At 45.1% G+C, this 15,891-nt stretch overlaps 2 protein-coding genes across 7 annotated transcripts in view; one reads left to right on the top strand and one right to left on the bottom strand.

Annotated features, from left to right (window-relative positions):
- FBXL5 (F-box and leucine rich repeat protein 5) overlaps positions 1-11,271 on the top strand; it is a 36,498-nt gene extending 25,227 nt beyond the window's left edge. For both annotated transcript variants that reach the window (XM_068149196.1, XM_068149195.1), the window contains exons 9-11: positions 1,022-1,744; positions 4,632-4,780; positions 10,588-11,271. In XM_068149196.1, coding sequence (XP_068005297.1) covers positions 1,022-1,744; positions 4,632-4,780; positions 10,588-10,664 — 949 coding nt within the window. In that variant the 3' untranslated portion in view covers positions 10,665-11,271. The remainder of the gene's footprint in view (positions 1-1,021; positions 1,745-4,631; positions 4,781-10,587) is intronic.
- CC2D2A (coiled-coil and C2 domain containing 2A) overlaps positions 10,920-15,891 on the bottom strand; it is a 39,192-nt gene continuing 34,220 nt past the window's right edge. For all 5 annotated transcript variants that reach the window (XM_068149190.1, XM_068149194.1, XM_068149192.1 and 2 more), the window contains one exon: positions 10,920-12,841. In XM_068149190.1, the coding sequence (XP_068005291.1) occupies positions 12,653-12,841 (189 nt within the window). In that variant the 3' untranslated portion in view covers positions 10,920-12,652. The remainder of the gene's footprint in view (positions 12,842-15,891) is intronic.

The raw sequence follows: 15,891 nt of genomic DNA, 5'->3' as shown, positions 1-15,891 counted from the left end.
TAGTTAACTGTGATTAGGTCAAGGTCACTTAAATCAGCTATCTACTTTTATAGCTGATAATGTAACCATATTGCTGTAGATTGGATCTCTATTTCAGGTAAAAAAAGGTAAGTTTGAAGGGGTGAGGTTTTATTAATACGATGAAGTCGAATTCCGTTACTAACCCTAATGACTTTATGGAGTCATTAATACTGTACACAAGAATGTGTTTCAGGAACCAAGCAATTCCCTCTGAAAGAAATGTGCAATGACAGAAGGATACCTGATCTAAGTACACTGATACTGCAATCTTGAGAAGTTGAGATACTAGAAATTACAACTGTTGAAGTCCTTTGAAGTGACTCTTACATCTCAAGTGTAGTGGGTGGGGGTGGATGTGAAATCTGCTGGTTCAGTAAAACTTTTATTTTTCCAACCTTTTGAGAAGTTAACTGATGTCTGGTTAAACTTAGGTGGCTCTTGATGGATAATGCAGGTGCATTATTCACAACAGAACCTGCTTTTTGTAATGGATGTCACATGGACTAGGTGTTTGCAGTCTGATCTGTTAAGAATTTGGACTTTTAAGTCTCAGTATATGGGAAAAATGCAGGTGGTTGCTGATTCGTGAGTCATTTCACAGATCTTCAGGCATGATTTTTCTAGGCCTAGATAGTATCATAGAGGTCTCTACCAACTGAAACAATTCTAAGATCCTAAGTTCAACCACCAGCCCAATATCACCATAGCCACTAAACCATGTCCCAAAGAGCCATGTCCACATGTCCTCTTGAATGCTTCCAGGGATGGAGACTCCATCACCTCCCTGGGCAGCTTGTTCCAATGCCTGACTGTTCCTAATCTCCAACCTAACCAGCACCTAGAGTATCAAATCTGACCTGTCTGGGGTCTGTCCTCTGAACATTCTGAGTTACTGTGGTTTACTTGTGACATGTTCATCTGTATGTTTAGCCTTAACACCTCTTTCTGAACAAAAAATTAGAGGGTCAACCAACCAAGCCACTTTTTTCTTTGATTTCAGTTGGTCTTCAGTTGGTTATTGTCAGAATCTACGCCACCTTGATCTGTCTGGGTGTGAAAAAATCACCGATGTGGCTGTAGAGAGAATTTCCAGAGCACTGGGGGTCATATCAACTCACCACACCAGAGGGCTTCTGAAAAGCTGCAGAAACAGGAATGCCAAGACTTTGTGGAAAAACAAAGAGATTACTCTGCAGTCCAACAAGAAGTATAATTGTTTGCATGAAATCAGCAATGAAAGCCTCATTGAGGGGGGAGATGGTGAGCAGCATTGGACTAAACCTGGCAGCTCAGAAAACTTCAATTCGGCTTATGTGTGGATGCTGGATGCTGACGATTTAGCAGACATTGAAGATGCTGCAGAGTGGAGACACAGAAACGTTGAAGGATTTTGTCTTATGGAACCAATGTCCCATGTTAGCTGTTCTGCATCGTGCTACAGTAGAGACATTTATGGATTAAGGACTAGAGGGTGGCAGCAGCGCTGTGCTTCTACTGACTTGATTTACTGCGGTCACTCATTTTGTTGTGCTGGGACGGCACTGAGAACTATTCAAGCACTTCCAGAGTCCTCTGCACTGTGTCAGAAACCACCAAGGACTAAGCAGTCAGAGAAAAAAGACTTGACATACTCTGGGAGTGAAAACGCAGACGAAGAGGCTGCACGAGTTCTCCAGTTTCTCAGTCTGTCTGGGTGTTACCAGGTCACAGACCGTGCTCTCAGGTGAGGAGCTGTTTTCCAGCTATTTTGCTGAGGCATGCTTTTTCTAAATGTATTTGTCGGGTCATTCTGAGGGGCATCTGCCTAGTTCTGTTAGAAACACTTCCACTGAAGAAACTCTCTGGGAATTTTTAAGGGTCTTTGCATCTTAAAATGTTTATAATACCAGGCTCAAACTTTGTTGTTAGGAAGCTGTATTGATTCACTCATTTTATCGTTATCCTGGAAACTATAAAACTGAAGTAACATCTCATTTAGCCTGTCTGCACAGTGACATAATTGATGGACAGGCTGGAGCAGTGGGCTGTGGCCCCCTGTGTGAGGTTCAACAAGGCCAACTGCTGTGTCCTGTGCTTCAGTCACAACAGCACCATGCAACGCTACAGGGTTGTGAAGGAGAAGCTGGGAAGCTGCCCAGTAGAGAAGGACCTGGGGGTGTTGGGCGACAGCTATCTGAACGTGAGCCTGGAATCCTGTGTGCACTTTTGGGCCCTTTGCTTCAAGAAGGATGTTGAGGTGCTGGATTGTGTCCAAAGAAGACCAGCACCTGGTCAGAGGTCTAGACCACAAGTCTCATGAGGAGCAGCTGAGGGAACTGGGGTTGTTTAGACGGGAAGAAGAGTCTGAGGGGAGTCCTCATTGCTCTCTACAGCTACCTGAAAGGAAGGTTGTGGCACTTTTAGGCTATGCCTTTAAAAGTTAGCTGCAGATTTTGGAGCAGAAGAGTGGAGAAATACAGACAATTCACAGTTGGGTGTAAAAAGGAAAACAAAAGATTGTTCTAAACTAATTTCATTGGCTGGATCTGTGAAGGGTACCCCTAGCAATCTCACACATCCCACTTCATTCCTTCCTTTCTTCTCTAGCTGCTGTGGCTGTTCTGCTTCGGCTGGGGAGAATCTTATCACTGACCTTGCAGATAAGACTAACATCCCTTCTAACGGCTCCCTTTCTTTTCTTTCTTCTATTATAAGGGGAAGAGAAAAAGGGGTTTTGGGGGGAGTGGGGCAGTTTTCCCTGGTCACTTTGGCCAGGGGGATTTCTGTACTGTTTTCTGATTGTAAATACCTGTATAATATTGGAAACACTGTATATTTGCACATATTAATTGCATTCCATTGTAGAGTGTAGTTATTGCTTGTAAATGCAGTTTCTATTTGCTTCCCACTCAGTGAGCTGAGCTTCTGTTAATGTGGTGGTTAATTTCCAAACCACTACAAAGGTGTAGTGAGGTGGAGGTCAGCTTCTGCTCACAGGTAACAAGCTATAGGACAAGAGGAAATGTCCTTCAGTGTCTTTTCCAACATGTGGTAATTTTTACATGTGCAGGACATTGTGTAAAATATGAATTTATGTAACAGTTGAGGAGAAAAAAAATTGAATAGTGAGATGCCTTCAAGAGTTAGGATGTTCCCTGTGTATTTGCCATTGATGTTTTGTACTGTGTTGGAAAAATGTAGTTACTGCTTCACAATGGGCATGGGATGAGGCAGAAATACTTGAAGCCACCTGTTCAGGTGTGCTGCAGCACTTAGGGCTAATTAAAGCTTCTTGGAGAGGGCACATTTCATGCCTACCTGTACTGTGTGCTGTAGTCAACAGAGAAATAGTGTAAGGGAGTGCTGGCACTGATTTGTGTCTGGAGATTCATCCTCATCTATCTGCAGAAGTACCAGCTATTCAAATGTCTCTCCTGCAGTGGTGGTTCTGCCACATACTGTGTCACCCAGCAGTGTTAGCCTTGCTCAGAATAAGCTGCAGATAGCTGTGCTTTGCGTTTGAGCTTGTTGCTGTTCCAGTGCTGGAGTGGATGGGTGCTGCTGATTAGGTCATGCCACGTATAGTGTGTGTGCTACTGGTCTGCTTTTTCATGACTCTGTAATCTAGGACCGAAACGGAGATTTGGTTATTGGCTCTGGTTGTGGTGCCAGTTTCCCATGGGTGCTTTTTAGGTTCGAGGCAGTATTTAGAAGCTGAGACTGTGCCGCAGCAAATGCTTCTTGCACTCATCAGCATAGTGTGAGTCTCTGAGGAGGCAGAGTGGAACCTCCTAACGCAAACACTTGTCAGTTCAATTCATAGCAAAGCTGTGAACTGATAGCTGGTTCTGTGGTGAACCCTTCTACCTGCTGACAGGAGTACAGTGATGCTCTGAAGGCATTTTCACGTCCTGGCTTGAATTTTCAGCTTGGTGCTTCAAGCTTGATGGGTTTTTTTTGAGGTGGGTGAGCCTCTGTGTGATTGCGCTTGTGCTGGCTAGCGTGTGAGCTTGCTGAGAAGCAAGCAGACTAACATGGAGTGATTGCTCAGGAGGGGCACAGCTATCAGGCTGTTGAATCAGTAGGGCAAAGATGGAGAATTGCACTTGAACAATATGATGTATTGGCAGAGAAGGGCTCTACTGCCAGTCCTAGGGAAATGCAGGCTTGGATTTCAGAATAATTTTAGCCTAAACAATGTGAGACAGCCAAACATTTGGAATCTGGGAGTGTGATGTGTTCAGGTTGGGTTGAGGAATAAATATTACCTTGGCAGAGTTGCCAACATCAGGGGTGTTTTGGAGGAGAATGTCTTAGTAGTCCTTTGAAATACTTAATTATCTCTGGAGTCAGTCACAAGCAAAGTGATTTAGCTTCTGTCTGTCAGCAGGAGTTGTTAGTTTCTGTAGAAATCTGTTCAGTTTTCAGGTCTGTTGTGCAGCTTTGGGGGTGCAGCTTTACAGGGTCTGAAACTGCCCAGGTTTAAAGCCATGTAGTTGGTTCATTAGATTACTTGGATGTTTGGGTTTTGTGATGAGATGCAATGAATTCTGTGACCTGGTGACCTCCTGGAGTACTGGTCAGGCTAGCGCTGTGCAGGCTCTTAACCCCTCTCTTCTGTCTGTTGACAGGGCATTGACTCTGGGAGGAGGACTGCCACATTTGGAACATCTGAACCTCTCGGGTTGTCTCACTGTAACTGGTGCAGGCCTGCAGGAGTTAGTTTCTGCATGCCCTTCTCTGAACGATGAACACTTTTACTACTGTGACAACATTAACGGTAATGTCTTCTAACGGAGATGTGATGCTTGCCTTGGGAGCACTGCTTGTTTGGTTCAGGGACACTTGTAGAACCACCAAACCCCTGCTCTTTCTTACCTGCATGGCGCTGAGTTTCAGCAGATTAATCATGAAACAACAATTATCAGGTCAGCTTTTCCTCATTTCTTCTTCAGGGTTTTTTGCTTGACCCTGGTTCTGTATAATCTTGAAAAGCATTTTTAGTCTTATACTTGGCTTTAGCATAAGTAGTAGGGGCTAGAAAGTAAGATTGCATACAGCTAATAGACACTGGCTCTCTTCATGTCTTCCCTGTAAACCATGTAGTTGTATGTTTTCTTCATGATCATAATTTCAGACAGGGGCTCTGTTAGATTGGTGCCAAAGTGGTAGGAAAGGAATGACTTGTGTTCTGCTTGCAAACCGCCTCCCATGTACTTGAGTCAGTAAATTAGAGATAGGTCTAAGAAGAAGGATCTGGAAAAATGCATAAAATATGTTTATGGTGCAAATTTTTGCAGTTTACCACACTGGAATTCAGTCTGTTAGGTCCAGTAAGCATTCATAGCATGGGAGATGGGAACCATGGTGAGGTTTGTATTCCACGTGTGAATTTAAAGCAGGTAAGTGTGACAGAAGAGAGGGAAAATGGAGGAAAATAACTGAGTTCACAGGATTATAAGAGCTAATTGTGTGTAAGACAAAATTATATTCCCTGGTAGTTCATGGTGTTCGGCTCAGTAATTTGCATCTCTGTTGAGATGCAGGCACAGCAAGGGTACAGGATGCCAGAGCCTTGGTGTTGCAAGTAAATCTGTACTGACAGTGGGTATTCAGTCCATTGGGACTGATAGAAGATGATGCACTTGAGTTGAATCCTAATATTAGAAGTGAAAATATTAAATCATAGTGTGCTTCCATAATTACCCTTCTTTGGATAGTAAAGATACCACTTTGTTGTCCCTTGATAAATAAGAGGTTTACTGTCACCTAACAGCCTATTTTCAGAACTGCTTTTTTTCAATAAAGGGAGACACTTATACACAGCTTGTCTGGATTTTGGAAGGCGTGTTTGCAGTTTTCAGCTCTGCAGTGTGGGTGCTGGTCTTAACCACAGCTGCTCACTACAACCAGAGACAGGGCAGCTATGACTGGACAGACTCGGTTGGGCCTGAGCCACAGTGTGCTGTTGCACAGCAGTAATACAATGCAGTTTTTGTGAGCGGACCTCCAACTTAATTCTGTTCAGTTCTCAGTCTGTATACTGATGTTTGGCTTAAGGCTGGAGATTTGGAGTTAGCCCTCAGGTGCATCTGAAAACAAGTCTGTCAGTGACACCCCTAAACTTGCTGTGTTTGTTTAATGTGTAAAACACATTTGGTTGTAGCTCACACCAAACTGAGTAAGAATTTGATATCTAAGTTGTCTCTTGCCACTTACAAGTGTTCAGCTGTGGTCAATCTCCTTACTGTATTCTTAGTTTTAAAGTCTGGGGTGCTGCTAGCTTCAGAATTAGGAAAATGGAGCTCCCTAATTTCTGCAGCAGAAGCTTTTTGCAGCTCTTTAGGATGATGCAGTTTCTAGAGTTTTTTAATTATGTAGTGCTCAGGTCTTGTAATTAAGGAGAGAGAGCATTAATGAAATAGTTGTGGTGATTCTGATGACCCACTCTTCTTCTGGCATTAAAAGTTGATTGGGCATAGTTTAATCTGTCTGCCAGCAGTGGGGGGAAGGCTTTGCAAGTGCTGTTCAGGTGTACGGACTCCTGTGTGCAGACTCACGTGGGAATGCGTTGTCGTCAGGCTTCTAAGAGTTTGGACTTGTAAGACATACAGATAACCAAGGTGTTCCCACTGGACTCTAGGTGTAGCTTTACCAAAGGCTGACAGAGAGTAGTACTTAGTCAACTAAGATTTGAATGTAATATTTCTTTTCTTTTGTTTTTTAAACCTAATACTTGATTTGATAACTTTTTCGGCATGTCCTTGTGTATTACTCTTGCTACACTACCATCAAAGACAGTATGTGCTGTTGATGATGGACCCTTTCACTGGTGGGGGCAGCTGTGAAAAAACTATCTTCCTTTTCCTCCCTCAGTCTTCCTTACTGCCTTCCTGTGGCCAGCATTAGTCTTTGTGTGGCCAGTAAACTCAATCAGGAACCAGTGTAGCTCAGTCACACACCCCCCACCCCCCCGATGAGCCAGGGATCCATCTTGCTGCAGACCACATGAATCACACAATTAATGCTCCTTTCTCGCACTGCATGACATGCTCATCTGCACTTTATTTGAAGATACTGAGAGCTGTTCATTATCAGTAAGAGATCTCTGTTCTGGGTCCCCTGAAGCATCAGATGTGTGTGTAAAGATCATTACCATAATCCAGTTTAGAGGTAACTAAAGCAGTAACATAGACTGTGGCAGGTTAGATGAGAGTCTGATTAACTTTACTTTCCCAAGTGAACTCAGTCCAAACTGCCTTTAATTTAGGCACTTCACTGCTAGCAGTGAAATTTTCATGGTCAGCAGAAAGAGGAGGGCACCCTTCTGGGAGAGTTCAGCCCCTCAGTGAGGTCTTAAGCGACCACCTCACTCCCTCAACCACATCAACAGAACTGTGCACTGTTACCAGATTGCTTAACCTGGTGCATCGATGAGGTGAGATGAGTTGGAGACCTTACATACAGGGTCCAAATGAAACAGGATTTAAACAGACATGGTTTGAAAATAAAGTCCAGTCTGAATGAGGTCAGTAGCAAAGACTGGGAAGATGAGAGATAAAAGCCGTGAACTTGTAGCCTAAAGTCAGTTGGAGTAAATAAAATCTAGGGAAACAAAGCTGGTCTCTGTGGCTATCAAAAGCAATGGCATTCGAACTTTGCTGCCTGTATCACATGTAAAAAGAATAATCTAAGGAGGGCCAAGTTATTTAACAGAGGAGGGACGGGACCTGTGATAGAGGACATGAGTTGGTCTGTCAAAACAAATGAAATGATTCCTAACCAAATAGCCTTACTGTCGAAACAACCATTAGGGACGCTTACTACCTTGTTCTAACAAGAGCATAAAATACTCTCCGAATTTGGGGAACTGCCAGGGGAGAAGATAGAGTGGCAGATTTGAGATGTGGTTTGAACCCTGAATATTTTATTTCAAGTTCTTTATCAGAGACAGGAAAGGAAGCTTGAAGATAGGAGGATTAGGTACAGGACAGGAAATACAGCAGAGCAAGGAGCATGAATTTTTACTGTCATGTGGTTAATACCATTTGTAATTCAGTGCTTAGTAAATGAGCAAGTGAACCTATTCACTTTATCATCTGAAAAGTTTACTTGTAAGTTTGTAAGTTTTTGAGAGTTTAGGTTGCTGTAAGACTGGTGTGAATTTTAAATTGGGATGTGACATCTCTCTTCCTGTTTCACCCTCCTTGCCCTCTTCCCTGCTCTGTGCTGTCATCAGTCTCATGTAGCATGTCCATTGCTGTTGTGGGGTAAGAAGCACACACAGTAACCTCCAAGGTCTTGAGTGCTGAGCTGCATGAAGTAACAATGCTTGTGCTGAAGATTTCCAGGATGTGTATGTATGAGCTTCAGTATAGCTGTATGTGTGGTTCTGTGTCTGCGTGACTGGGGGTAATCAAACTGTGACTGCATGAAACTGAGATCAGAGCAGGCAGTTGCAGGGGGTGGGGGGCAGTGACATCAGAGAGCTGTTGGTGCTAATTCTGAGATCTTTCCTGTTTGCAGCAGCAGCCGAAAAAGTCACCATTTTGCTTCAGGGTGTTGAGAACAGGACAAAGGGTGTTGCTGCGTGACCCTGGAAGCCTTGGGGCATTTGCTTTTGGAGCACTGCATGTGGGTTTGGTCTCCCCATCTTGAGGAGTGTTTGTAAGGGAGTTACTGAAGATACAGAGAGTTCTGTTGAGAAACTTAGGGAACTGAGCAACTGTCTTGCAAGGAGACACTCAAAAGACTGGAGTGTTTCAGTTTGGGAATGAGAAGATTCAAAAGGGGATGACTGCTTACAGAAGTGGGAAAGCAGTACATGAGGTGAACGTAGCTCTCTGAGAGCAGTAGCTCTCTGAATTCTGAGGTGATGGAGCTCAGTGACTATAGATGAAGTGGGTAGGTGATTCACTTAAAGCAGGCAGCAAAATGTAAGTCAACCTCTGCAACTTGGTCCAGAGGGGAATTGTAGAAGCAGTGTCAGGAGGTTAAATCAATGTGTGCACACCTGAACCATAAACAACTACTACAGGGAGTGGACTTGAATGTCCCTGCTACAGCAGTCAGGGATGCTGGGAAGCCATCGAAAGTATGCACAGTAGGCTTGTGTTGTCTCCCCAGGCAGCACTTGCTGTTGGCAGTGATGAAAAGGCAGTGTTGGGTGGACCCTTGGTCAGACCCAGAAGGGCAGGTTTTTATGTTCCATTTATGATCATGAGGAATAACATTCTTTAAAATGAGCAAGAAAAGGATGGAGAGCAATAATGAAATACTGAATGTTCTGTGCCTTGGGTTGCTGTGGTTCTGTTCCCTTTGTCAACAAGCATTTCACTAGACACATGACAGTTGCTTCAAAATTTCCCTGCTGCGCTGCTTAGCTGTGGCAGTGATGAGGAAGGTCAGCTTCAACCTGGGAAATGCTGCTGCACAGAACATGCTCTGTTGAACCAGCTGTTCAGAAGCACCGAGTCTCCTTTTTAAAGGACTTAGGAAGAAGCTTTCAACCTAGCTCGTAAGTGACTTGGAGGATCAAAATTTAGTTCAGGTGAATAAAAAGAAAAGGGAGATGAGTCCACTGACAAATGAGAAGTTCACTGCTTTGCATACTGTAACCATTGTCCTTCATTAGAGCCTCAGGTTTGTTTTATTCGGTCTCATGCATATTAACTTAGTTACACTGTAGGATGTTGCTCATCAGTGTGTGACGTGAAGCAGAAAGCTGACTTCCAGACACCAGGTTCTTGGAAATTAATTGAATTTATGATTTTTAAATTACTGTTCAAGGGGAAAAAGACAAGCCAGACATAATGTGGTGCCTGAGTTAATTACATGATTTTGATGATCTTTTCTAAATGTATTAAAAATACCTTAAACATTCTTTGGCTTGTCTTAATACAAAGAGTGGGGCAAATTTGGGTGGTACTGGTTAGGTCTTTACCAGCTGGTTTTAGTAAACTCAGCAACCCACTTCCAGTTTATGCTGGGTGCCAGAGTTGAGCCAACCTGAATGTAAATGTGTGTGTCTCTGAAGCAGGCTGCAGGAAATAAAATCCTGCAATAGTTTTTTTTACCTCCTGATCACTCTAACATTTCAAATTGAAGGGATAACAAAAGCAAAGGTAAGTGGAGGTGGGTAGAACGACAGCCCTGGTTTGTGCTGTCTGTGCTTACAGCTCTCTTTTTTAATGGTCACTGGAATGTTTCCATTCCAGTAGAAAGTTTTGGAGATTATGGTTTCTTTGGTAATGCCATGAGGCCATCATCTGAATGTAAAAAATGGGAGTTAAATATGCACTGTGAAAATACTCCTCAATTCTAAGAGCTAGCTGTGATGTGAAAGCATGCTGAAACTTGCTCTTCCTAGTGTTGCTCATCGTGCATCTGTGTCCTGTTTGAGAGCGTGATCTTCTTGGGGCTAAGCTATCAGAGCAGAAGTATTCTGCCAAATAGCTGTTCCACATGGTGAATGGAGCTTAGTCTGTTGGACTAAGGGAGGCATTTTCTGAATGCTCAGGTGACAAGAACTCTGCACCTAAATAAATGGCGTTCTCTTGTTTTCACATCTGTTCTGTTTTTGTGCAGGTCCTCATGCTGAAACCGCCAGTGGATGTCAGAACTTGCAGTGTGGTTTTCGGGCCTGCTGCCGCTCTGGCGAGTGAGCGCTGACTCCTGCCCTTTCAGTTTACTTCATTTAGCTGAGCAGGCTTCCTCTCATGCACTTTACTTACAGTCTGCATCTTGTGTTAACAGTCCTTGGAGTGAGATTGTTATACTTAGCCCGACCCTGCCCACAACCTCCAGCTCTTAATTTTGAGTGTACTGTACAATGTTGTAAGAATCTCACAACCTCTTTTGGTTTGAAGGGTGTTGGGTTTTCTTTTGCTTAACTTGGGGAAGAGGGGAAAACGTTCAGATTTTTTGTTTGTTTGTGGTTTTTTTAATGCCGCTTTCTCCTAAGATTGGCACTTAAATATACTTTACTGGATTATTTTATGTTAAGTGAATGCTGGGTTTGGTTGTTTTAAATAATTTTGAAACCACAAGTACCAGATAAAGCTGTGCAGAGAATTTGAAATGTATTGTTTGCATTTGGGTAACAATTCTACATCTTTAGGAGCCTTGGTTCCCTGCCCCCCGCCCCCTTTCCTCTCATCCTGAAGTTGTTCTTTTTATTGCAAAATTAGGGAAATTCCCACCTTCCTTTTGCATTTGGTTTTGTATTTGGGCTTGAATGACATACTCAAATAAAACATTCCCACCACTCAACGTGGCTGTAGCCTTTGGACATCCGTGCTTCTAAGACATAATATGGTGCCGTACCACGCTGGTAGGCCGCAGAGTCTGGGTGGTGGATGTTGTGGCGATGGCGGAGCTGTGAACCTTGTGGTGGCTACGGGAGCTGGGGAGGTGCAGCTGGAGGTCCTTTTCCTCCATGCTGCAAGGTGCCATTTTCTGGGCAGTGGTGAGATACAGCTGAGGCCTGCAGAAACTTCTTTTTTGTTTTACACCATGTTTCTTCTCCACCCCTCTCTGAAGGGAAGTTAGACTAAACTTGGGAGATGGCACTAGTGTTGTTCAGCAAAGCATTGTGTGATGACAACGCAGCTACTCTTTCCTCTGGAGGTTTATAGAGGGTAACCTCGTGGCAGCAACCCCAGCCTCTAAACCAAAGCTTTTGTGTCTGAGTATAGCTCAAAACCAATCTTAGGAAGCATGTTCATCAAAACATACCAAAGCTCAGCCCACCATCCTTTTCACTTCAGTTTGATTAGAAAGGTAACTGCAGAAAAGGATATTGATTGCTTGCTGATGTAGCAGTTAGCAGCACTACCTCTCTACTAATAAGCAAATCTGGATAATTTTTTTATTAGGCTGTCTTGCAGATAAGGATTTTGTAGTCCAAAGTCATTTCATCAAATTCTTGTGCAAAAGGAATGAGCTTCCACTTCAGTTTGGTAAAAATATTTATTAAATTGTTTCTGACCTCTTAATAAAATGTTGTCTTGCACCTCTAATTATACAAATAGATTAAATATGAAGCAGCTTCTTAAAAACTGAAGTATGGCCTTTGGTGCTTGAAATTAATTCATGGGTAAATAATCCTGACGTTCATTCAGGTACTTGGGTACTGGAAGACTCTTAACTATTTGTATTTGCTTGTGTCTTTGAAGAGGAGGAAGGTGTGCACAAACAATAATTGACAAGCTAAAACCATGGTCTTCAAGGCACGATTCCAGGAACCAAGTGTCACCTGAAGATAAGGTGGTTGAAGTCCGCTATTTCATGCTGCAATGTCACTACATGTGGACATGTGTAATGCTTTTAAGAGTATGATGTGCCACTGGGAGCTATAAAACACTGTATGAAAATCAGGCATTAGTACTGGAATTAAATTTAAGCTGTCAGTCTCTTCCTGAGCAGTTCAAGTGGTCTCTCAGTGGCTATAGGGTGGATACTGCTCATGTGTTTGCAGCTACTAAGCACCAGGTTCTCATTCAACTTCTACAATGCTGATTTGAGCTATCCCAAGTAGTGTGAGAAATCTCTTACACTTCTCCCTACCTAAGCAAATTCCCTGAGTCATCCTGCCTGGTCTGCACCTGCAGACACACAGACAAAGCTGTCTGTCCCAGGCTTTACGTGGTGGTTACCTGTTTCGCACAAGTGAGGCAACGTAAATCCAGACTGAGAGAACGCTCTGGGGGTAAGCATGAACATACACAGCCAGGGCAAATTCAGCACTGGCAACATCAATGGTGTGAACTCCTGTGCTGTGCACAGCTTCTACTAAAGGCCTGACTTCAGAAAATGGCATATGGATAGGAAATCCAGAGACCTGAGGGAAGGAAAGAGGGAAAGACACATAAGGTGAGAAGAAAAGGTAAAAGCACCTGAATACATACATGGCTTCAAAAATCCATTGTACTGTGCATGGTCATTTATCTTTTCTATTGCTGGCCTGAGGAGATGCAATAAAAAAGCTTGGTTTGTATGTTGATACTTTCTGCCTCTTCCATGTACTCCAGCCAAACTTCTGACATCTTTCCTCTTCATGTTGAACTTAACCCAGACTGAAGATGTTTAGAAATCCACTAGAATAAAGTTACAGCAATGAACACATACAGCATAACTTTGCTGTTGCTTCACTGGTTTTAGTTCATTGTGTTCTGTTGGCACTGGCTGGGGCATTTGAGGTGGCAGACTTCTCCTGCCCATCATATCAGAATAAACTTTATTAGAATAAACCAAACCAGGTTGGAAGAGACCTTCAAGATCATCGTGTCCAACCCATCAACCAATCCAACCCACCCAAACAGCTAACCCATGGCACCAAGCACCCCATCAAGTCTCCTTCTGAACACCTTCAATGACGGCGACTCCACCACCTCCTTGGGCAGCCCATTCCAATGGGCAATCACTCTCTCTGTGTAGAACTTCTTCCTAACATCCAACCTGAACCTCCCCTGGTGCAGCCTGAGACTGTGTCCTCTTGTTCTGGTACTGGGTGCCTGGGAGAAGAGACCATCATCAGCCTGTCTACAACCTCCCTTCAGGTAGTTGTAGAGAGTGATAAGGTCACCCCTGAGTCTCCTCTCCTCCAGGCTAAGCAACCCCAGCTCCCTCAGCCTCTCTTCACAGGGCTTGTGTTCTAAGCCCCTCACCAACTTTGTTTCATAGTTTCACTCAGGGTTGGAAGGGACCACAAGGATCATCTAGTTCCAACCCCCCTGCCACGGGCAGGGACACCCCACACTAGATCAGGCTGGCCAGAGCCTCATCCAGCCTGCTCTTAAACACCCCCAGGGACGGGGCCTTGACCACCTCCCTGGACAACACATTCCAGGCTTTCACCACTCTCATGGTGAAGAACCTCCTCCTCACATCTAGCCTGAATCTCCCCACCTCCAGCTTCATTCCATTCCCCCTTGTCCTATCACTACCTGAGATCTTGAGAAGTCCTTCCCCAGCCTTCCTGTAGCCCCCTTCAGATACTGTAAGGCCACAATGAGGTCACCTGGGAGCCTTCTCTTCTGCAGACTGAACAGTCCCAACTCCTTCAGTCTGTCCTCATAGGAGAGGTGCTCCAGCCCTCTGCTCATCCTCGTGGCCCTTCTCTGGACACGCTCCAGCACCTCCACATCCCTCTTGTAATAGGGGCTCCAGAACTGGACACAGTACTCCAGGTGGGGTCTCACCAGGGCTGAGTAGAGGGGGAGAATCACCTCCCTCGACCTGCTAGCCACACTTCTGATGCAGCCCAGGATCTGATTGGCTTTGCGGGCTGCAAGTGCACATTGAGAGCTCATGTTGAGCTTCTTGTCCACCAGTACCCCCAAGTCTCTCTCCTCAGGGCTACTTTCCAGCCAGTCACTGCCCAGCCTGTATTTGTGCCTGGGATTGCCTCGACCCTGGGATTGCTCTTCTCTGGACTCGTTCCAGCAAGTCAACATCCTTCCTAAACTGAGGGGCCCAGAACTGGACACAGGACTCGAGGTGTGGCCTAGCCAGTGCAGTGTACAGGGGCAGAATGACCTCCCTGCTCCTGCTGGCCACACTGTTCTTGATGCAGGCCAGGATGCCATTGGCCTTCTTGGCTGCCTGGGCACACTGCAGGCTCATGTTCAGCCTACCATCAACCAGCATCCCCAGGTCCCTCTCTGCCTGGCTGCTCTCCAGCCACTCTGACCCCAGCCTGTAGCACTGCATGGGGTTGTTGTGGCCAATGTGCAGAACCTGACACTTGGATGTGTTCAATCTCATGCCGTTGGACTCTGCCCATCTGTCCAGCCTGTCGAGGTCTCTCTGCACAGCCTCTCTACCCTCCAGCAGATCAACTCTTGCCCCCAGCTTGGTGTCGTCAGCAAATTTACTGATGATGGACTCAATGCCCTCATCCAGATCATCAATAAAGATGTTAAAGAGGATGGGGCCCAGCACTGATCCTTGGGGCACACCACTAGTGACTGGCTGCCAGCTGGATGTGGCACCATTCACCACCACTCTCTGGGCTCGGCCCTCCAGCCAGTTCCTAACCCATCGCAGTGTGCTCCCGTCCAAGCCATGGGCTGACAGCTTGGCCAGCAGTTTGCTGGTTCCAACAGGAACTGAAAGAGTTTGCTGTGTGCAGTACTCTCACCCCATGTGTCTTGCATGAAGAGCAAGAAGAACCTAACTTTCAGAAGAGTCTGGAGGAAGCCTACATGGCTATACCCGTAGCTGCAGAGAATACTGAAGTACATAATAGGCTGAACATGAGCCAGCAGTATGCCCAGGTGGCCAAGAAGGCCAATGCCATCCTGGCCTGCATCAGGAATAGTGTGGCCAGCAGGAGCAGGGAAGTCATTCTGCCCTGTACTCAGCACTGGTTAGGACACACCTTGAGTCCTGTGTCCAGTTCTGGGCCCCTCAGTTTAGGAAGGATGCTGAGTTGCTGGAATGTGTCCAGAGAAGTGCAACAAAGCTGGGGAGGGGTTTGGAGCACAAGCCCTATGAGGAGAGGCTGAGGGAGCTGGGGTTGCTTAGCTTGGAGAGGAAGAGGCTCAGGGGAGACCTTCTTGCTCTCTACAACTCCCTGAAGGGAGGTTGTAGCCAGGTGGGGGCTGGTCTCTTCTCCCAGACAAGCAGCACCAGAACAAGAGGACACAGTCTCAAGCTGTGCCAGGGGAGGTTTAGGCTGGATGTTGGGAAGAAGTTCTGCACAGAGAGATTTGCCCTTGGAATGTGCTGCTCAGGGAGGTGGTGGAGACACCATCACTGGAGGTGTTCAGGAAGAGACTGGATGAGGCACTTGGTGCCATGGTTTAGTTGATTAGAAGGTGTTGGGTGCTAGGTTGGACTCAATGATCTTGAAGGTCTTTTCCAACCTGGCTAATTTCCATCCTATTC

This window comes from Melanerpes formicivorus, unplaced genomic scaffold, assembly GCF_026170545.1.
Source record: "Melanerpes formicivorus ecotype bairdi unplaced genomic scaffold, bMelFor1.0.p_v2 SCAF_18, whole genome shotgun sequence".
Taxonomy (NCBI): Eukaryota; Metazoa; Chordata; class Aves; order Piciformes; family Picidae; genus Melanerpes; species Melanerpes formicivorus.
The sequence above is the reverse complement of the archived record's forward strand: the minus strand, read 5'-3'. Positions and strand labels throughout refer to the sequence as shown.